This window comes from Epinephelus lanceolatus, chromosome 14, assembly GCF_041903045.1.
Source record: "Epinephelus lanceolatus isolate andai-2023 chromosome 14, ASM4190304v1, whole genome shotgun sequence".
In the NCBI taxonomy this organism is placed as follows: Eukaryota; Metazoa; Chordata; class Actinopteri; order Perciformes; family Serranidae; genus Epinephelus; species Epinephelus lanceolatus.
Window position 1 is genome coordinate 8,918,502 of NC_135747.1, and position 23,440 is coordinate 8,941,941.

Here is a 23,440-nt window from a genome sequence, read left to right on the forward strand (position 1 = left end):
AAAAAAACCCACTGATGTTTGCTGGCGCAAAAGACGCTGGAAAATCGCTAACAGGTCTCCAAAATACACCGATGTTTGGCAGCACAAAAGCCACAGGAAAAGCCGTGACAGGTCACTAAAAAAACAAACACCTGTGGGTGATTTTCTGTGGGTTTATCACTACATGCAGCCTCTTCACATTGTACATATCCATTTGATCCATTGTTGATATAACAATATTGATCTGTGTAGCTGTTAAGTGTTTAATTGACTGACTGAGTTTATAGTGAAAACAAGGAGCAATGTTGGCTCATTGAGCACGGCTGAAAACATTCATTGTTGTTACTAGAGGTCAAAGACTGTGTCTCTTTGTTGTGATGAACACAGGATTATACCTTCAGCCCTTTGTTGTAAAACATTAGGAATCCTGATACAGTTTGACAGACAGGAACGTAGCAGCATGTTCATGTCTTCCTTCCTCCACCTCTAACTCGCTCAGGTATGTGGAGTACTTCAGTGGCTTGCTCTCCGGGCACATCAAGATCAACAACAAACCCCTGTTCCTTCACCATGTCATCATGCACGGCATCCCTAACTTCGAATCTAAAGGAGGTGAGTGTCATGCACAGATGCGCACTCACATATGAGGATTTTAAAAAACATTATTTATATTTAAACAACTTTTGAAAAATTGTGTTCCAGGTTGTCGCCCTTTCCTCAAAATCTACCAGGCCATGCAGCCCGTGTACACATCTGGGATCTAGTAAGTCTTAAAACATACTCACACTCAAATGCTTTTACAAGATTCCAGGGATAGCAGGCTCGTAATGGCTCAATAATAAAAACCCTTATTTTCCTTTATAGCCTCTCCCGTAACTCCCCTGTCCCCCAATATCCACATACACCATCACTCTTGCCAGTTTACACTCTGTGCTTGCCTCACATTATTGTATTTAGCTAGCCTCCCCAGCTGCAGGCTCTTGTTTCCCTACTTTAGATCCCGCAATCACTTCTAGTGTTATTTGTGACTGGAGAGCCAATGAAACAGGCAGACAGGCATCTGTGTGGACGCCCGCAGGGTTTTCCTGCTAGAGGACCCTGCTGGTTCCCAGGGCCAGACAGGAAATAATGGATTCTATGATTTTCTGTTGTTGTTTTGGGAAGAGGGGAGGTTAGAGGAAAGGACAAGAGGGGGGAGCTGCACTGCCCTCAGATGGGCCAGGCGAGCATGCAGGCTACATTTACACCACATTTAAAGTATTACAGTTTCAATATAACACAGACTTGTTCTTATTTAAAAAGCCTGCATGCCAAGATCAGATCGTTCAGTTCCCGAAAAGTGCATGTACACTTAACTTGTATTTTACACATTAAAAACGTTATAAAAAAATGAATTAGAAGATTTTCTTATTGTCACTAATTACAGGGGCTTGGCTGAGGCAGCATCAGCATGGAAGACTCAACAATTGAAAGAACACAATATGACTGACTTCATGTCAAATCACATTTATTTTTCACATAAGTCATAAACAGCATAGCATGTAGTGAAATTATTTTGTGCCTATCTTCAGAAAGCAGTTAGCAAATAATAAAAAAATAGAGTAGAATCATGGATGTATAAAGAGAACTGGATAGACTATTGGCAGCAGGGCTCCATTCATTCCTACAAAAGTTGCTCAGTCATGCATGACGCCAAAATGTGTGGCCCATAGAGCAGGCGCACGAGAGACTACCACCAGCTGAGCCAGCTCCTTCCAGTATAGCGCTCTGTCAACTTGAATGGGGATAAAATGATTCAATCTTTTGGTTCTTCTAGACTTCCCAAATGTTATCAGACCAAACAGATTAAATCCTGATAGTGAAATGAGTAATTTCATGTGGGTTGTCTATTTCTCCATGTAAGTGTAGGGGACAAAAGTCTTTTTGGGGTTGCAGGACATCACTTGACAGATCCAGAAGTTGTAATTTCACTGTTTGGCCACTACGAAATTGGCTTCAGAGCTCGGTGCACTTCCTGTGGCTCTGAATAGAATAGGATACTATAGAATAAAATAAACCAAATAAAATTTTAAAAATTACAAACAAAATAATAAAAACAATACAACTGTACTTGGTAGGTACTCGGGGAACTAAGTAAAACTTTAAAGGTTTGAAAAGTAACTGATATTTTCAAACCACATCTTTTCAACAAAAATATTTGTTCATGAACAGCTATAAAGTCTGCATGCTGCATTAATTAATATTCCTGGCCACTGGCAATTACCATTAATTTGGAGTTGTGTTTCTGTCCTTTTATGAGTAAGTCCAATATTCACTTTTCTTTTAGCTCTGGTTTGGTCTCCTTCAACTCCTGATGGAGTTTAGCAGCTAAATATGGGTATTAAGCTGCTAAATGATCCAGTATGTTCACTTGCATATCACAAACTTTGTCTGCCATTTGATGCTGGGCATATAGCATACAGCAGGATTATCAGTGATGTTTTTATTAAAAAAAAAAAAACCCAGCTGCCCACTGCAGCTAGAAACAAGGCTAATAATAGTTTGTGGGCCAGAAAAACAATAAGCTGAAAGATGCTAAAATGCTCTGTTGAGCTGAGGGGAACTGCAGGGTTGGGTGATAATTCTCTGTGGGTCTGTTGCTACATTAACATTGCACACATTCACTTAATCCCCTGTTCCTCTAAAAATATGTCTAAAAATAATTACAGCTCTAAACTCCCTGATCCCTCCACCCTGCCATGTCTCATTCTCCCATTCTTTGCCTTTTCCCCCATTTCAGCTGTTGAGTTGTTATGAAGTGTTTTTAGTAACTACTGTAAATAGCAAAGGCTGGTGGTGTTAAACTGTTTCTACTCTGTCTATTCTTACAGTAGTGTAAATACTATAAACACATTCTCAGCACACACCATAACTGAGTGTGACACAATCCATGCACATATACTTCCAGACTGACAACCGCTTAAAGCCTCAAATCACATTCCTCCCCACTTTCTCTCACATGCTCTCTATTAGCACTCTCCACCCTTTGATCCTGCTCTCCCAGTTAGACAATCATGTCGACACTAATACCCAAAATTAGCCCAGCGCTGCACCGTTGTTACGCTCTGTGATGGCTGCTGTTAACGTAAATAAGGGATTGTTAGTAGATGATGTAGATCATGTGGGTTATAATACCCAGACAAGCAACATCAAAAAGAAAACTGATGCAGTGGGATGATGTTGGACTGTGGTGTGAACATTTTCACAGCTATAATGATGAAGGCAGGCTTGTTATCTAACATGTTTTGCTCTGTTTTTTTTTTTTTTTTTACAGTAATGTTCAGGGTGACAGCCAGACCAGCATCTGCATCACCATTGAACCGGGTCTTCTTCTGAAAGGAGACATCCTGGTAAGAGCTGGCGAGATCTTTGAGTAATAGGGTCTTAGTTGTTTGGATCATATTTTGTGAATTCTACCATAGACTGTATGATAAAAATAGACAACATAACAGCCTCCCAGAAGTGAAGCCAAAACATCTTGATGGCCCCCTGGTGGCTGGTTGCAGTATAGGTCATAAATCCCACCTCCTCCATGCAAGCGGATGGGACATGGGCCAACTAAAAAATCAAAGTACACATCAAATGAATTTTTCCAAAAGATGGTTTCAGTAATTTCAGGTAGCTGTTATCACGCTGATGTGTTTAAGTGTGATTTTTCTGATAAGTTTGGTTATAAGTAGTTATTTGATGCTATAAAAAGGGGTTTTGATGTCATGACTGTGTGCCCATTGAGTGCTCGTGATCAATGACAATGCTCGCAATTAGTTGGAGGGCAGGAATGTGATACCCCGGAGAGCACTACTGCACAGACTCTGGCTCCATATGATGCCACTCGTGCAAGATGGCAGCGGCTGAATCCAGGATATTTTGGCAGCTGCAGAAATGTACAGAGGATGCACTAATTTTTATTGTTTATTGGATCCAGTTGGTTTTTCCGATCTGATCTTGGATGTATGTACTGAATGCATGTGCTGCAGCAGTTTATAGTGTCCATTCATAGAAGAAATAGCGCCATAAAAACCATGGGAAGACAGTTGGACCGAGTCCTATACCTCAGTTTATAGACCCTCATTAGCACACAATATGTTCACTGGAAAGTATGACGTCAAAGTGGCAATGTACCTCACTGTACTTCCTTTCCAACACTGTCTGGGATACATAGGCTGCTATTTTAACATGACACAATCCCTCAAAAGTAAGTTGGATGGATATTTTTAATTCTTTGTGAGGGATATTTTCATATTTGGGGGATTTTTATGAAATCATTCTGGTTCCATTTGCACTTTTAAAATGAAGGAGAGATCTTCATTAAAGTTGCACCTGTGGCTTATTTTGCATGTCTTTCCAGCAGAAGAACTGCACACATCAGCAAAGTTTCTGCTTCTGCTGTCATTCAGGCCATAATGTTATCCATGAGATGTCCTCAGGGCACATAATTTCAACACAGAGAATTTCAAAGGAGCACTTACTGTATGCAAGGCTGTTCCGTTTTGGCCCTCACTGCTGAGCTCATATCTCATTCTTTATTTAAGACGGACTAATGGATTCTGCTGAATGCATCATTGGACGGAGCCATGGCTGCCGATGCTCATTATTATTCAGATAACACAGGGAATGTGAGCTGTAGCCTTATGGCCAAATGGGAGAGACATTAGTCAGCATGGAGTGTGCTCCTGCATTTAAAACTGCACTGGTATGTGTTTGTAGAAATGAGTTGGGGATAATATGACTGCCAGAAAATGACTAATTACTGAATGGTTAGATTAAAAAAAGATAATCACAGAGGAAAACCTTCATAAACATTATTCAGATTCTTCAGGTTTTGGCTGTTTGCTTCTCTTGTTGGCCAGTGTTAGTCATTTTAAATTCCAAATTCAGTTTCAAGTTAGCAAAAAGTTAGGGACTTTAAATGAATAGCCCAACATTTTGGGAAATGTGCTTATTCACTTTCTTGTCAAGAGTTTAATGAGAAGATAAATATCGCTCATGCATGAGGAAAACAACTCGCTTGCCTGTGTAAATATTAAGCACTTCCTAAGTCCCACCCCTTTTCGCTCTGTGCCGTGTATAGTCCTTGCCATTGGCTTCTTGAAACTATATTCCTTGACCCCTACTAAAAAGTGAGCTTAAGCCTATTTCCCAAAATGTCGAACTATTCCTTTAAGATGTTTTATTTACACAAGGGGGAAACGACTTTGGTTAGTTTTAAGCCTGTGCGTGAAAATGAAAATGTGTTAGGGCTTTAAAAGCAACATGTAAGCTTAAAATTAATGTTTTCCTTATACCTTTTGTTGTCAAGCTTTGCTCTGCAGCATTGTTTTCCTCATGAAACGGACCCCTCAGTGGGAGGTTTGCCATATCCCAGAAAGCTGCACTAAGCCACAGGATATTCTACTTTGCCTTCGCCTCCTCCTCAATCCTTTATGTGCTTGTGTGGATCTGGGAACCTTATATGTTTTGAATTTATTTGGCCGCACAAGAAGAAAATAGGTTTCTGGAAAGCAAGTCAGTCCCACCTTCTTCAAAATCATATTTCAGTTTTGTTTTTAGCTGCAGTTGATTTCCTGCAATTGTCTTTTTTTGTGTCATGGTAAATTCCATATAATTTTCTCAGTTTTTTTATTCTTTACAGCCACAGTTTGTGAGCAGCATATTGTTTGGGTTGAGGGATATTCCTCCAGTACCTGTAAATGTGAAGTCCTTGTAAAAAACTAACAGGTCCAGGCTGCCCATCAGGAAACAGCAGGAGGGAAAGAGAGGATTTTCCTGTGTGGGATTTTAGTGTCGCTCTTTAAGCTGTTTGGGTTGGGAGAAACAGTTTGTGGAGAGGCCATACATTATGAGGGGTATATATAAAAAAGTCTCTAAATGCTTTCTCTAGCTCTGAGTCAAAGACTGAGCACTGAATCAAGCTGGCATGGCTTCTGTTTCACAAAGATAATTTCATATTGTGTTCACTTGATATTCTGAGCATATCACCACTAAAGCCATATTCAGCTCAGGTAAAGTTATTCAATTTTGCAGTTTATTTTTGCCGAAAACCTTTTTTTCTAATCAGAATTGACACATTGTATTGAATAGCCACATCATGAAATGCTTATTTATTTGATATCCAGTGTAACAGTGGAGCTTAAAAAGAAATCTGTCCAACTGCTATCCAACACTATTTGAGTTCTGCTGGCACTGTCTGATGAAGTACTGCCACTGTACAGTGTTGTTTGAATTTCCTCTGATGGTTTTCACCCTCCAGCTCAAGTGCTACCACAAGCGCTACCGTAGCCCGTGTCGAGACGTGATATTCCGGGTGCAGTTTCACACCTGCGCTGTCCACGACCTGGGGATTGTCTTTGGGAAAGATGAGCTTGATGAGACATTCAAAGGTAAGACATTTAGGATGAAGTCCTCAGTAAGTCCACAATAACTGTAATTATTATTTGTGTGAAAACATCCGAACCTCTTGAAATATATCTCATAGTCAATACTGTATTCAATGGATGTGTTGCATTTTAATTTGTTTTCCTCTATCCATTGGCTGCTGTAATGTCCAACTGATGTAGTAATAAATTCCTCATTTTGCTGTAACCAAAGACCTTTTTTATTTCCTGTGTGCAGATGACAGGTTTCCAGAATATGGAAAAGTGGAGTTTATTTTCTCCTTCGGACCAGAGAAAATACATGGTAAGAATACATGTGCCCGGTTTAATTGGCGCACTGGAAAATTATCCACACTTCATTGTACTTTTGGGCATGTTTGCCTTTAACTGGCAGTATGTAGTAAAGATGCAGACAGGGAATGTGGAGGAAATGGCATGCAACAAAAGACCCCAGCCTGATTTGAACTAGACCTGCAGTTGGTACATGTCTTAGCCAATAGGCCAATGTAATACTTGCACCTTCATAGTTCTAATTTTCTTTTTGTTGTAAAAGTATTTTGGTTGTTCAATGAACAAAAGAGCACAAAAACTCAAATCCATATTAATCAAATAAAGGGTTAAAAAGTTAAACTAATAATTAAAGGAGAACATTAAACAGTCGTTATTCATTTTCACATTTTCATGTGATTTAAAGACATTCACATGTTCTGCTCCACCTCTTTGTTTACTGGTCAAGGTGTTGATCAACTGGAAAACGGGCCGAGCGTCTCGGTTGACTATAACACACAGGATCCTCTGATCCGCTGGGACTCCTACGAAAACTTCAATCAGAACTGTGAGGACACCACAGACGGTAAGTACAGCTGGATTACAGATTGTATTTTGCATTAAACTCTACAGATTGCATACTTCACAGGGTAAAGCTTGGCACACACACTCACAGAGTTGAGTCCAAACATAAAAACATGTACACACTAAGAGCGGAGTTAGACACAGTTTTAGATGTAGTATCATAGTGGCACATCTTTCACTTGTGATTTATAAAAAAGATGGACTGGATAGTGACATTTTGACTTGGGATTGGGACTATGGGATTTCGTGGACATGTAAGGAATTCTTAATATGTTGTATTGAGGGGAGTTTGGCATAATATTTCTCACAGTATTTGACTAAAAACTTACATTGTCTTTAGATGTGATAGACTGTCAGACTTCAGCCTTGTAAAAGTCTTCTAGTGTGTGGTAGGCAATTTAAAATGAATACATACATACATACATACATACATATTTTATACAGTGTCTGTATGTCTATTACACTAAGGAGACAAGTTGTTAATGTTTATAGTCATGGCAATCATTTCCCCACACCTTGTATTTCTAACTTACTTTGAGCAACTAAATGATCACATCCATGTAACTGCATGTGAGACATTAGGCTTCCACAAGACTGCTTAAACAGTTTAGTTGCTTTTAAGCAAAAACCTCAGTAGGAGTTAATTTGCTGCACAAGCCTTCTTCTTCATCAGCTGCCTGTATCAATGAATGGATTGTGTTTTGAGGTGTATTTTTAGTGACATACTCCTCATGAACTTCTTGGTGAAAGGTCACTTGATCATGTAAACATGTCATGTAAACTGTGCATGTGACTGTGGAAATGCATTTTAATGTGGTTGAGAGACAGCGGGAATTCTACTTTAGTTTCTGTCTTTCTTTTTCACACACACACACACACACACACACACACACATAAGCAGCACGTAACCAAGCTGACCTTTGTAACAAGGCTGTTTTTGTTTTTCTGTGTGACGCAGAGGAAAGATTCTGCCTTCATCCTAATAGAGTTTAAAGACGTTTTCACACTTTCATGTCTTTAAAACTCCCACCCAACAGGGTCAAACTGAAGCCACATTTAAGCTCAAACCAGTATCAGAATATATTCTGAGACAAGACACAGGGTAGCAGTTGTGTTTCAGGTGTAAATGCTTAAAGGGATAGTTTGGATTGGAAGTAGGATTGTATGAGGTACGTATTCTTATTCAATGTATTGCCTACAGTAAATGTCAGTCAGCACACCCCGTTTGGAGAAGCAGACTGGAGTACGACATGGAAGCTAAGCGATGTACTGCTGGGGAGGGGAGCATATTCTGGTCACCTAAAAAAATCCTACGTTTTAAAAAAAACAAAGCCAGAGTCCTCTGAGTCTACCCCTGCCTCGATTAGTTTGTTTGTTTGTGTTATAGTGTCTATAGTGTAAAGTCGGGTGTTTAAAAGGTTCATTCAGATTCACAAAAGTCATGCAACAACTCAAACTACCTTAGTGATAGTGGCAGCACTAGACCAGCAGCTCTCATGTTCAGCAAGCTAAAATTACTGTTTTTCTCAGTGGAATCTGGTGGCTTTACCGAGCATAGATAGGGGGCTGAAGCCATTAACGGCTTCCCCATAGGAACAGGCTGTCTGATGGAAAGGTTAAGGGGTGAAAATACTCTCAATGTAACGTATACTTAAAGTGATAATGATTTTTTTAGGTGGCTAAAATACGTTTTGCTGCTGCCTTGGTCCACGGCAGTACATTGTTCAGCTTGCGTGTCGGTACTCTTGCCTGCTTCTCCAAACTGGGGGTGTGCCTACAGACATCTACTGTATGTAATATACTGACTTTGGATAAGTACCCCATACAACCCTCATACAAACAATCCAATCTATCCAAGTATTTGAATAAAGAGTATTGTTTAGTTACTTAAATGCACCACAAAGTTGCTCCAACACGACATGGTATAATCATAGGAGAAAAGCTGTATGTAAATCAAAGTGAAATAAAAAGTCTGTTTGTTTTCAATTATCAGCGCATATCAGCATTACAAGGTTTTCATGCTGTCCTAGATGTAAATAGTAAATCATGTTTTGAAAGGAAGGAGAGGCACTGGTATCACTGAATTCATTTGTGGTGAAATTATGACCACAGAGAAGCCAAAGGGCCTGTGGGACGTGAGCGCAGTGTGAGACATTCCTGGGTTCAGCCACAGGCATGGACAAGGCCTTCCTGTTGAGGGAGCGGTGGTCACTCTGTGACCAAAGTGCTACTTTCTCCGCCACCCAAAAAAGGAAGCCCTGCTACACCCTCAGTGATAGCAGCAGACCTGTTGTTTTGACTTCCAGAGTACTGTGATTGTTTGGATGGTCCGGCTATTGTTTTTTTTTTGGCTTTAGTCACTGAAATAACTTTCCTTCTGATATTTATTATTAATGGTTTTTAAAAGAGTAGTCTATAGTGTTTTGGTTATGTGTTACATTATTAGATAGAGGATTGTTATCTGAATTCCTTTAGATATCCCATATTCAAGTGTAAATCATTATTCACTCTTGCAGTAATTACAAAGTCATCAGAATGTTTTCCGCATTGATTTAGCAGTCCATTATATCAACTCATGCACAAATTAAGTTGTCATCGCCAGTTGTCAGCACCTGTAACAACTGCAAAGTTATTGCAACTAGGAGCATTTTCTCATGAAGTGCAAAGTGGCCAGTGTAATCTACAAAGTGACAGTGACTATTTTTAAGAGGGATGCTTATGGGATATTTAACGTCCTTGATTATCCCCCCTCCCCCCTGAATGTTTTTATTGGTCCCCCAGATAGGCAAAGGTCAGAGGTCACTTGGCTACCCTCTATCACTGCCTATAAAGTGTCTCGGCGGCAGCTTGAAATAGGCCTTGCTAAAATAGAATAGGTGTAAGTCTCCTCTCATTCTGTTTCAGTGGAGGTGAGCGTGTGTGTGTGTGTGTGTGTGTGTGCGCATGCTTTTGTATGTGCGCATATCACCAGTCCAGCCCGGTCCAAGCTGCCTGCCTCATCTCGCCCTCTGTCATATGATGGTGATACTGTGATCAAGGCTGACTTCAACTTTAATGGCATCACACACACACACACACACACACACAAACACTGTACAAACAAAAGCAAAAGTACAGCTTTAGACGTTTGCAGAGATTTAGCTGCTTGACACATGGAGTTCTCGATAAGTATCAGAACGTGTCCCATGAGTAGCCTTTTGTGTCCTGACTTCTCTCAGTCTGTGCATCACACTGATACACTCTGCATTTTAAATGGGCTTAGCTTGCAAATAGCATTTAAAGAAACAGTTAAAAATGGCTCGGAGAAACAAGAGAGAAAGGGTTTCCAGGAAACTGGAGTGTTTCCACTGTCATTTAGCTTCACACTTGTTAGTGCTGAAAAGGCACTTAGTGGCTTTTAGGGGCGAGAGGGGAAAGGCAGAGGATGTATATCTTCACAAGTGTTCGTTAGAAACAAAAAGCATTGTTGTTGGGTTTGCAGTTTGCCAGGACTGCTGTTGCTTTTCTGAGGAAGGCGCTAGGCTTCTTACAACTAGGTTTTTGCCCTCTTTGCTTATCAAGGCATTGCATAAAGCTTCAAATTATAGGGCCAACGTTTTGTTGGAATCAAGATTGGGCAAGTGATGTCTATGTGGTTGTTGGCTTCCAAAGATTGATGTTGACTTTTATTGTGTTTATTCCATAAAAACAGCTACGGCTGCTGTGGGTGAGTTTCAGCACAGGGATATTTGTCATGCCAGCACCTTGCATAAACACAACAAGAAAATATCCAAAACATCACAAAGAATAGATCTTTAAAGAGAGATGTCAAAGAAGTCATCAAACATGGATGCACCTGATCCTTATGCCCTTTTGCTGTTTGGTGGGAAAGACCTCAGCACCATGTTACCCTTTGACTTCATATTTTTCTCATTGTATAGAATTGGAATCACTAATCTGGAGCCTTCTGCTGTAGTCTCTGCAGTCCATGAATCTGGCCAGACAGTGAATTGTGCTGCATTACAAAAGACACAAGGTGCTGAGTTTTTTGATTGTTTCAGGTGCCTGTGAGAAAATATTGTCCAAGAAGTCCTGTTTGAGTAACACATTGAACAAGTCAGATGGTACATCAGACGCAAAAAACACAACTTAAAATGGTTTATAATAGTAAAACTCAGCAGCCACAATCCTCTAATATCCTCTGACTTTATGATTCAAAGGTGAACTAAAGATTTACTATAAGTCATTCACTTTATAAAGTAATATAGCAGGAATGTAGACTTGTGTTTCATTGGCCAATGCAGTGCTTTTCCAGATGATGTTGCATGGTATTGAGCCATGTTCAACTTTTGATAGAGCCCTCTCTGTTGGTGCTCCTGCTGTGCCAATGTCGCAGCATCAGTGAAATGAATGAGAAGGCTATGGAGTTATTTGTACAGTGTTAAGGCCTTTGCAGACTCGGGTGTGACGAATAAAGAGCATTAAAATGCAAAATACTCGACAGCACCAAAACTATTCATACCAACAGTGATACGAAAATGCAGCAGTTGCAAAAGGTCCACCGCTATTGTTACATGATATTCACGGTACAAAAGCTCAGAAATATCTGAAAAAAAGGCGTTGCTTTTTCGCTGCATAATATTCACATACTGTGTGAAAGTACTCATGACAAAAACAGCAGTCCAAGAACTATATTGACGTCCAAATTAATTGCATGAAAAAAATGGCGTATTCACACCTAACACAAGATGAAGTTTTGTGTCCAGTTAGTCATGCGGATACAGCTGCTGAAGTATTTTTAGAGTATTTCACAACTAATCAGCTGTTTGGCTAGATGACTAGTCACATCCAATCATATTCAAGCATGTGAAAGGTGAGGAGATCAAATTTACCAGTATAATCGTCTGCTAAAATTCAGAAATCCTTGCCATAAGTTTGTCTTACTTCAGTCACCTGCATTGTGGATCAGTGTAATAACCCTGCTACATGCCAAGCTATAATGACGCTGATGCCAGCAACCATTAAAGAAACTGTTTGAGGAGCAGATCTAGACAGTCTGACAGTTCTGCATTGCTCTGACAGTGAAGGGTGGATCATACTTTTGTCACTGGATATTGATAGTCATTTGCGAAATGACAGACCCTTGTGCTTTTGTTTACCATTCCAACCCAGTGATTGACTCAGCTTGCCATCCCACATCATTTCTGGAGTATTGGGATGAGAGGGGAGAGATGACAGAAAAAAAACAGTGAGACATACAGTACAGGCCAAAAGTTTGGACACACCTTCTCATTCAAGGCGTTTTCTTTATTTTCATGACTATTTACATTGTAGATTCTCACTGAAGGCATCAAAACTATGAATGAACACATGTGGAGTTATGTACTTAACAAAAAAAGGTGAAAAAACTGAAAACATGTTTTATATTCTAGTTTCTTCAAAATAGCCACCCTTTGCTCTGATTAATGCTTTGCACACTCTTGGCATTCTCTCCATGAGCTTCAAGAGGTAGTCACCTGAAATGGTTTCCACTTCACAGGTGTGCCTTATCAGGGTTAATTAGTGGAATTTCTTGCTTTATCAATGGGGTTGGGACCATCAGTTGTGTTGTGCAGAAGTCAGGTTAATACACAGCCGACAGCCCTATTGGACAACTGTTAAAATTCATATTATGGCAAGAACCAATCAGCTAACTAAAGAAAAACGAGTGGCCATCATTACTTTAAGAAATGAAGGTCAGTCAGTCTGGAAAATTGCAAAAACTTTAAATGTGTCCCCAATTAGAGTCGCAAAAACCATCAAGCGCTACAACGAAACTGGCACACATGAGGACCGACCCAGGAAAGGAAGACCAAGAGTCACCTCTGCTTCTGAGGATAAGTTCATCCGAGTCACCAGCCTCAGAAATGGCAAGTTAACAGCAGCTCAGATCAGAGACCAGATGAATGCCACACAGAGTTCTAGCAGCAGACCCATCTCTAGAACAACTGTTAAGAGGAGACTGCGCCAATCAGGCCTTCATGGTCAAATAGCTGCTAGGAAACCACTGCTAAGGAGAGGCAACAAGCAGAAGAGATTTGTTTGGGCCAAGAAACACAAGGAATGGACATTAGACCAGTGGAAATCTGTGCTTTGGTCTGATGAGTCCAAATTTGAGATCTTTGGTTCCAACCGCCGTGTCTTTGTGAGACGCAGAAAAGGTGAACGGATGGATTCCACATGCCTGGTTCCCATTGTGAAGCATGGAGGAGGAGGTGTGATGGTGTGGGGGTGTTTTGCTGGTGACACTGTTGGGGATTTATTCAAAATTGAAGGCACACTGAACCAGCATGGCTACCACAGCATCCTGCAGCGACATGCCATCCCATCCGGTTTGCGTTTAGTTGGACCGTCATTTATTTTTCAACAGGACAATGACCCCAAACACACCTCCAGGCTGTGTAAGGGCTATTTGACCAAGAAGGAGAGTGATGGAGTGCTGCGGCAGATGACCTGGCCTCCACAGTCACCGGACCTGAACCCAATCGAGATGGTTTGGGGTGAGCTGGACTGCAGAGTGAAGGCAACGGGGCCAACAAGTGCTAAACACCTCTGGGAACTCCTTCAAGACTGTTGGAAAACCATTTCAGGTGACTACCTCTTGAAGCTCATGGAGAGAATGCCAAGAGTGTGCAAAGCAGTAATCAGAGCAAAGGGTGGCTATTTTGAAGAAACTAGAATATAAAACATGTTTTCAGTTATTTCACCTTTTTTTGTTAAGTACATAACTCCACATGTGTTCATTCATAGTTTTGATGCCTTCAGTGAGAATCTACAATGTAAATAGTCATGAAAATAAAGAAAACGCATTGAATGAGAAGGTGTGTCCAAACTTTTGGCCTGTACTGTATATAGAAAAATTATAGAGACTAAAGACAGATTTCACAAGATGGATTGATTAAAAAAATATAAGAAGACAGATTTTTGCACAGTCACAGTTAGATGAATTTCCAAGGCAGCAAATTTTTCAGTGATGATTTTCAGCATTAGAGGTTTCGGAGATTACATGTAATATATCCATATAATTTATACAAAGCTATATTGGCAGTAAAATGTGTTTTTTTACAGAACCTCCTCATTAAGATGAGGATTTGGCTGAAAAATCACAAAAAAATAGCACTTAACCAGTCAGTGTTTTGCCATTTCTAAACCTCAGTTACCCTCTGACTCTGAACAGTTTCGTCATTTGGTCAAAACCTTGGCCGTTTTTAAATCTTTAGTAGTCTTTAACTGCCATTTAATACTACTTACCCCTCTCTTTTAGTTCTGATCCTCCCTCTCTCCTCTGAGGGGTCGGAGGAGTTAAAGGCAGGCTGTGGAGCTCTTTTGTGCACACATTCACAGGAGGAGGCGTGACAGAGAATGTCAGTGTGGGTTTGTGCATGCTGCTGCTCAGCACAGACAGACAGTTTTTAAGGGTTATATGGTAAACTTGTGTGTCCAGCTTTTCTTCGATGTCCCTTCAGCATGAGGCAGCTGTTGCCTTTTTTGAAGCTTTGATAGCTGTCGAAGAGTTCAGCAGGGAACCTGTGTCCAGTCTGCCCTCTGCTCTTTGTAACGCTGGAGAGAAAAGTTGACACAAATATCAGCAGCTGACGTCATTCACAACATGTGAGTAGGATTCTCAGTACTGTAGAGGCAGTGAATCAGAAACTTGATTTTTGTTTTAAATGGGAATGTATTTAAGTACTTATTGACATTAGGATGTCTATTATCCAAATAAATGGCTACATTATGTTTTATATGTTAATCTTTTTGTACTGTTTCAACAACATGGAAAGTTATCCTTTGGAGTTTAATCTTTTACAAATGCTTTTATCCAGTACTGATGGGTAGTTGGCATATGGCTGTTTGATAGTGGCTGAGAAAGGATTATTCTGATTTATTACAACTTGGCTCTATATCTGTCGGTTTATCATTTTTGTCAGAAATACCAGCATTGTACTGTACTTACCAAATTAATTGTGGAGAGCTGCAAATGTGACTGTATAAAGGGGCAAGAAACATGATTGGTACTGTGGTCAACTTCATTGAAGCAATGCACTAGTGTTCCCAGATCTCAGCAAATAATGACCAAAAACTATGAAAATAAGACCCAAGTTGTAATAAATCTGTATTATCGTTAAAGTGGTTTGAGTTCCATTAAATTAAGTTTTCAGGCACTGCAGACAAAATGAGTCAAGTCTCCTTGATGTCTCTATGTAAGCTTGTTTTCTGATAAGTTACTGTTTATCCAAAGTCCAATAAGCATTTCCGTGTTGAGGAGAGGCAGCCCAGGTGTGTGTGTGTGTGTGTGTGTGTGTGTGTGTGTGTGCGCGCGTGCACACGTGTGCGTGCGCGTGTGTGTGTGTGTCTTTGTGTTGTTTAGCACTCTCTCTCCAGGAGGTTAATGCTTCCTCTTTGATCCCATACACATTAGTCAGAAGGAGACGTCTGCATTCCCCCACAGCTTTAACTTATCCAACAGAGGGGATGAATTGACCATCCCTGTCCCGTTGGGCACAGACTATCTGTTGTTACATTCCTCTAGCAAGAGAGCAGGGCTCAAATGAGTCAAGTCATATTTAAGTCTGTATCTGTGTTGCCTGCTGAGCTGTAGACAAGGGTGGGGTTGGGGGGGACGGGGTTACATAATCGTGGTGGAGATAGGAGTTGATGCAACAGAATGATATCACCGCTGAGGATGTTTTGTCCCAACGCATGAGTGAGATTCAAATGGTCCATTGGCCAAGGAGCAGTTAAGAGCCAGGTGAGCAGTAAATTACCACAGACAACAGTGAAATATAGCCATTACTGATTCTAAATGAATGCACTGTTGGCTGTTGACACATTACAGTTGCCAATACTGAATGATCCCCGGTCATGAAGTATTTGACTTCGCCTGGTACTTGAGCTTCTCTCGGCTCAAAATAATAATCTCAATATCAATTTGATGTTCTCCAACTCAAATGTTGCCATGGCTCTCATGCCTTTTCTTACTTTTTAAAAATAGTGCTCAAATGGTGATAATAATCTGATACTTGAATTGATCTCACAGGGAAAGTCTTTGATTGTCCCCAACAGTGTGGAGGTCAGCTGCAGAGTAATTGGAGTTAGCATCTTGCTCATGGGTCCTTCAGCAAGATAAGAGAGGATAGCATGAATACAATCTGCAGATGTTGTTCAGATACTTTAGCAATACGGTTCCAGATGAGTTTTGTCATGATTAAATGAAAATGAGAATAACTTGTACATGTCTTTGTAAATAATTGATTTGAGGCTCTGGACAGCAGCTGTTCACCTCTTATAATAACTGCTGCCTTTAACTTCTTCACATCTGACACTTCTCTGCCAAATGTGACAACCTGACAACCAGTGACACTATGAGCCAGCTTCCTCCATAAAAATGTGATCTCATCGAAACATAGAGTTTGTCAGGCCATGGCGTTCCACCAAGAAGATGCAGAGGTGAAACGTCTGGTCCTTTGTGTTGGCAACAGGCTATCATGCTATCAATCCCTCAGTCTAGTCGAGGCTTTGGGCGGATTAGGCTGCTTTGACTCCAAACTTTGCACAACTCTGATTGCATAACAGCCAAGACAGAAAGAAATAAAGGCCTTCTAGGAAAGACTGCATCAGACACAAAGAGTGAACAAGCGGCTTGTGTTGCGGAGTGTCCTCGTTTGGACTGTGGCCGCAGGGGCACAGGGACAGGGGTTTCTGCTAGGCGACAGCCACTCGCTGTTGGGCAAGTCGGAAGTATCTGTGTGCCTCAACTCTCAGACAGAGACTTTTGTCATACACAGATTCTTAAAAGCTGGAATTCACCCAGGAAAATATATGGTATGGTACTAAAGGATGAGTATTGTAAAGATATTTGCAGGACATGGCTAATCCTGGGTGAGAGGGTTATCTGCCATCCATAAGGTCAGGGAATAAATGAGTGGTCTGTTACCTCCTAGTGGATACAGCATTTCTCCAGCTGTTGGCTCCCACTTTTATTTTTCTGGAGCCATCTTTACACAGCTGATCTGGCTAAAATGGGGATGCAGAGCCAGGATGTAATTTATCATCATTACTTTCTCACAAGATCTTTTATTCAGTATTGATGTCTTTGCACTGTAGGAGGGGGACCCTTAGAAATCACTTTATCTCATTAAACAGTTAACTTTCTCTCAAGGATGACATGGTATTTAACTAAGACATTTATAAGTCTGGTCAAATCGATGGTAGTTACCTGCTTCCAGCTGACAGGTTGCTTGATGTAGGAAGGCTTTGCATAGGCACCAGCAACTGGTCCCACTAACTCTGCCCTCTAACCCCCTCCCTTAAGCTGTTAGTCCTTCAAGTGTTTGCACTAAGAAGACACTAGGAATCAAGTAAAAGCAAGGATGGAAAAATAAGACCAAGAGTTGCACTTTCTTTGACAGGCCCTGCTGCTTACGAGTGTGTTATTGGCCTGGGGCATCCTTCTGCATGGGTCGTTCGACGTTCTGAATAGACCCCTCCTGAGCCAAGGGGTGGACGGACACGGAAGATGAACTTTACAAGGCAAAAGGGACTATGTTTTCAGCATGAACTCAAACGCTTTCATTTTGGCTCCATTGGGAATGCTGGCCTCTCCTCCCTTGTTATTATCTTTCTTTTTAAAGAGAGTTCTATTCATGTACCGGCCTTTCCTGGTCTTTGTCATAACAGTTTTCTTCACTATACAAGAAGCACTACTTTAAAAAGCATCATTATCAGTGGTGTAGGAAGGTATACCCAGGTATTCAGGGTATACCCACTTCTTTTACTGGCCATTTACAGTATTGCCACCTATCAGCCAAAAAGCCATTGTAATATATAGGAGAGTATACCCACCTCCTCCACGGTGACCTGCCTATCCACTTAGTAGTACACCCACCTCATCAACTGCTACTACACCACTGATCGTTATACTATCCATTATACTGCCAGTGACATAGAGGAATACATACTGGCCAAGTCCATTTTTCACAGTTGTGAACCTTCATCAGTTGGTTTAAGATTCATTCAGCTCCTGATAGCAGTACCTGAGATTTATTCATGTGTTCCTGTCAACACAAAGCCAAGCCCTTGTCACTGCACTAGTGACTCCTACTGGTTGTTCAAGACACAATCAATCAATCAAACTTTATATATATAGCACCTTTCATACATCAAAAATGCAACCCCAAAGACACCTGCATTGGTAGGGTTGGTATCTGAAGAGATAGCAATAACCTCTGTGAGTGTTACACCATCGTAGTCATCTTTTCGGTTCTTGCTGGCAGGTGCAAAGAAATGACTGGTGGCACAATGTGAAGGCCAACGGATTGATACAGCGGTGCAATGAATTTAAGCACAGGGAAACTGGCCAGTCCAGATTGGGGAGAAATTGTCAGGGAAATTTGAAAAAAAAAAGAGGATTTGGGCCATCATTGCTTGTCCTTTCTTGTCCATCCTTGTGAGCTGAAGTCATTAAAAACATCTCTTTTTCAAACTGGTTAAGGCTGTCAAGAAATATTCGGAACAGGTTGGAGCAAAAAGCTACAAAAACACCACCAGACACCTGATAAATGCCTCAGAGTGGGACATTCAAGTGTTTTTTAACCTTTCTCTCTGTCAGTTTTGCATTTTTATGTGAAGAATAAAAGCAGTCATTTGGGACACTGGAAAATTCTACATCCTATAATCACTATGTTTTTATCACCTGAAAGTACACAAAAGATTTTCGACAGTTTAACTCAGTGTATAGTGTCATATTCATATAGCTCTAATATCAGAACGTATCTGGTCAGGAGCAAGACCAGTTTGTGTCTAAAGCATTTACCACAGTGTTGATTGGCACAAGAGCTGACGAGAGTTGCTTTGAGGAGGATCTGCATAAACTATCAAGGCTTCAGGCAAAATGAAGCGAATCTGTCTTTGAGGTCTCTCCAGACCAAAGCTAGCAAGAGTTAGCCGATCAAAGCTTCTCCTCACCTAGAGCGAGATAGCTACAGCCAGCTCATCAGAAGCTCTCCTCATTTGGCCCTCAAGATTTTCCCTACGCAACCCTGCTGCTAACGAACGCTGATGACTTTTCCTGAGACACAGCTCATGCAGAGTGAAACATAATGCTCTGCATGGATGAACTGTCTGGCTGATATATAGCACATGGTGTGTGTGTGTGTGTGTGTGTGTGTGTGTGTGTGTGTGTGTATCTATGCATTTGTGTTTGTTTTCAGCAGTATTTGTGCTAAATATAGTCCCAACCTCTGAGCAATAATGGCTACAAGTTACTAGTTGATGAAGGTTGCAGTTTGCTGTATGGCACAGCACTTTCAGATACGGAGGCCTTGATACACTCGGATATGAGAGATATTGTTTTAGAAATTCCCTTGTGTTCAACTTTAAAGCATTTTATAGAAAATAACAGCCTACTGATAGCCATACCATAAGGGCAGTGTTTGAAGGTGAACAGAATATCAATATCAAACACCATCCTGCCTCTGTTCTAAGCCACCCTCCATTACCTTGGCCTTTGTTTCCCCGGTCCTAGCGAGCTTGCACTCACACATTGATTCCCAGTAATCTTTGATGTATATTTAATGAGCTGCAGGGCAAATGTTCATTAAGCTAGAATGAGTTCCTGTACTTACTTTTGACTAAGCGCTTTGGAGCTATTGATGTTGGCAATAACTAAACTGTATTTAAATATACCATATATCCTGGTGTGCTTCTCGGCTAATGTGCTGAGAATACCCATCCAGATGTCAGTGTCTTGCGTTAGCATCCTTAGCATCCTTAGCATCTAGCATCATCTGACAGATTTTTAATTTGCAGTAACATAAATGCTTCAAAGTGATTAATTTTGTTTGGTAGGCACCAACTTTTTTCACAATCGGTAAGCCACTTACAGTACAGGGCAGCTATTTCATTGCTTTATTTGATCAGGTCTCTGCTGACTCTTTTAATTCATCTTCTCTGATCTTCATTAGTCAAATGAATCCACATCAAAAGATGTAATAACATCTTGTGTAGATCATTTACAAGGCCACAGTATTACTTTAATAGCTGTCCTTGAGCCCTCTCATACAGTACAGGCATGCTTTGTTGCCAAATCAATAGTTCAGCCATTAACTTTAACCAAATACGGCACCAGGCTATACTTACATACTGTTGGACTGTCACATACAGCTACTGAAGCTTTTTACTCTCTCAGGCTTTTTGAATGTAAATACACTTAAGAGTTTTATTCTTGTCAGGCTATTAGTGCTTGCAGCAGTTGGAGCCCAAGGGGATGTTCTCAGAAAATGTTTCATCATTGCTTTCCATTAATGTCGCACTTGTGGCCAGCAGACACGAACCCTCAACTGTTGTGGAATGCCCACACATTCTCACACACATACACATGAGCAGAGTGGCACATGGTGTGTTTGTCCATGTAAGTTAGAGGGGAAACATGCTATATCCGCTGTAAAGGGGATCTACTGCCACAGGGGTCAGAGCTCAAAGTTTGGAGATCAAAAGGTCACACAGTTGCACCATCTGGCCCACAGGATCTCAAAATATCTGGCAAGCACCTTCCACCTACAGCTTCATATTTTGTAGAGTTCAGTGTTGTGTATCTGCAATATATATATATTTTTTTACCTGTGACTGTCCAGACTTGCACATGTGTGAGAGTAGAACAGTTTGAATGCCCTCATACTACATTTTACAATCATGATGTGCTTTTGTTTTAACTTGATGCTGCTTTCTAAAGCATTCTTTGATAAATCAAAGCATTTCTAATGCAGAGGATGTTGTGACACACCAATTGGTTGTTCCAGACTGGTCACACATGGTTCGCTCTCCCCTGCTGTTGTATAATTAGTTAGGGCAATGGGGTCAGGATCGCAGACATTCTCCTCTGACTAATGTGCTTGGGATCACAGAGCAAGTATTTCCCTCCTGGGGTGTATGTAAAAACACACTGACGTGGACACACACAGTGTACAATATCACACATACATATGCCCTTTCTTATCACATGAAGGAACACCGTCAAAGTTTATTTGTAGAGGCTTACGTGTGTTCATTTCAACCAAACGAGAACAGCAGCAGACATAGCACCACACACAGAAGCAGTCTCAACATAAATAGTCTGCTTGGCATAAAAAGTGACGGATTAGATTTCCTGTAGTACAAATGGGGTCCTGTGGATTGCTCATCAGTCACGTCGTCTCTGAAGTGAAGACATGAGCTAGTTAAAGAAGGCCAGCTGAATCTGGCTTTCATTTGATGTGAGAGTTGGACCATAGGACCACAGCTGGCCTCATTGCATTCATTACCAACATCATCATCATCACTGAAAGAATAGAGTGAAAGGCCAGGAGAAGGATGTGGGGGTAGAAAGAGAGAGTAAGAGAAGAAAGAGTTTAAAGAGAGAAAAGAAGAGAGTTGGTGTGACCATCTGAGAGTCAAATGAGGAAAAACTATCACAGTAATCAAAAATCATGTCATTGCCATTGGATCTGCTTGAAATAAGGGTGGACGTAGGAAAAAAACGTCTTGTGGAGGCCAGAGTCACATGTTTATTGTTATCAGCCTGAATGACGAATGTGGAATTGTTTTGGATTGTGGTGTGCAACAGTAAAGTGACTGTCCTGCATGCTAATGTGTACAGATGACTAGGTGATATGAACAGAAGACTGGAGAGCTTTCAAACTGTGGGAAAAAGGTTGTGTTTTGTGTGTTTATTAGCACAAGTTACTCTATGTTGCATTTGTAAACCATTCTTCCCATCCCAGTGAATAACTGCTGTAAATCATCTACATCTGACTATCCTTTTTAGTCTTAACCAGTAGGACATTGAATGCCTCTTTTATTATTTATCATATTTAGGGATGTCAACAGTCAGCCATCATTAATCATTTAACTGCAGAGGATTTTTTTGAACGGTTACGCATGTTGGTTAATAAGTCAATTCTGCTACTCTTCAGTTTAATGCACTGCGCACTGCCTGAGTCTGGTGGGAGCAAGGTAGCGGCACAGCATATTCGTCGATTTGTGGACTCATTTGAATATCAGGATTTGATATATTTGGTCCGATAACATTTCGAAAGTCTAGAAGAGTTGCAAGATTAAATCTTTTTATCCCCGTTCAAGTTAGTGGGCCTTTAATGGGCCTGCTCTATGGGTCCAATAATGTGGAAGCAGTGCAGATCAACTGTGTAATTTCATACTGCGGACATGGCATTTTTTTGACTTAATGGGCAAGCAACTTTCATAGAAATGACTGGCGTCCTGCCTTCAATGTTGTATACATCAGTGGTCCTGACCCAACAGCGTTGCTGTGGGAACATTGTGCCCACCCTCTTGTCTTCCTACAGGTCGCCTCAGTGAATAAATGGCTCAGTTTTGAGCAAACCCACTCAATCATTGTTAACTATGTTATCACTGTTGCTCTGTGAGCATCATTAGCAGTGTCAGCACAGCTATTGGTGCAAATGGAGTTGAAAATTAGAAAGGGTCTTTGCAGCTCAAAATGCCAGGATGGCACTATTAATGGTAATTGCTGATTTAGCAGCGCTGCTAACTAGCTCCCACCCGATCTCAGGTGGTGTGCAGTGCAGAGCTTGCTAACCAGTGGAAACTGGAGGGTGGGCACCATGTTTCCATATGTTAACACAGCAAAGCCAATAGATAATAAAATGAAAGGCAAGACATTTATCATTACATCACAAAACATTCAAATTTCACCACCTCTAATGGACAGCACTTTGAAATGCAGCGCTAAAGCTCATTGACTCAGTGTAGCGCTGGACTAAAGGGAAAGGCCTCTTGTATTTCACATTTTTTGCTTTTTTTCCTTAAAAATTAAATGGTTAGTTACCTGTCAATGGGTGGCAGGCTACTGAAAGCAAATATAACTGAAACTGACATAATCAGATCAGATCAACAGCCGCTCAATGTATTCATCTTTCTATTTTTTACCCACTAAGCTTTTCTGTTTTCTCCATCAGCCTGAAGCAGGGTGGAGTTTTCTCCCTGCTTCCTAGCTTGGAGAGAGCTCATTAAATGACTGTTGTTGGACGAAGTAACTCTTTCCATTACATGAGTGTTTTCAACACCAGTGGGCTAAAGGAGGGGCATCTCTCCTATGTGTGCATGGAAAGGGCTTATTTCTACAAATGTTGGTGTATGCCTTATGTTTTTCAACACAGTTTTTT

The 23,440-nt window shown here is 40.9% G+C and overlaps 1 protein-coding gene across 19 annotated transcripts in view; it reads left to right on the top strand.

Annotated features, from left to right (window-relative positions):
• The window catches only part of tns1b (tensin 1b), a 239,075-nt gene that overhangs the window by 185,925 nt on the left and 29,710 nt on the right, over positions 1-23,440 (top strand). For 12 of the 19 annotated variants that reach the window (XM_078174332.1, XM_078174336.1, XM_078174339.1 and 9 more), the window contains 6 exons: positions 479-591; positions 682-742; positions 3,293-3,368; positions 6,269-6,398; positions 6,631-6,694; positions 7,121-7,245. In XM_078174332.1, coding sequence (XP_078030458.1) covers positions 479-591; positions 682-742; positions 3,293-3,368; positions 6,269-6,398; positions 6,631-6,694; positions 7,121-7,245 — 569 coding nt within the window. Of the gene's footprint in view, positions 1-478; positions 592-681; positions 743-3,292; positions 3,369-6,268; positions 6,399-6,630; positions 6,697-7,120; positions 7,246-23,440 lie in introns of all 19 variants that reach the window. The other 7 variants (XM_033617654.2, XM_078174341.1, XM_078174338.1 and 4 more) reach the window with 1 other exon arrangement.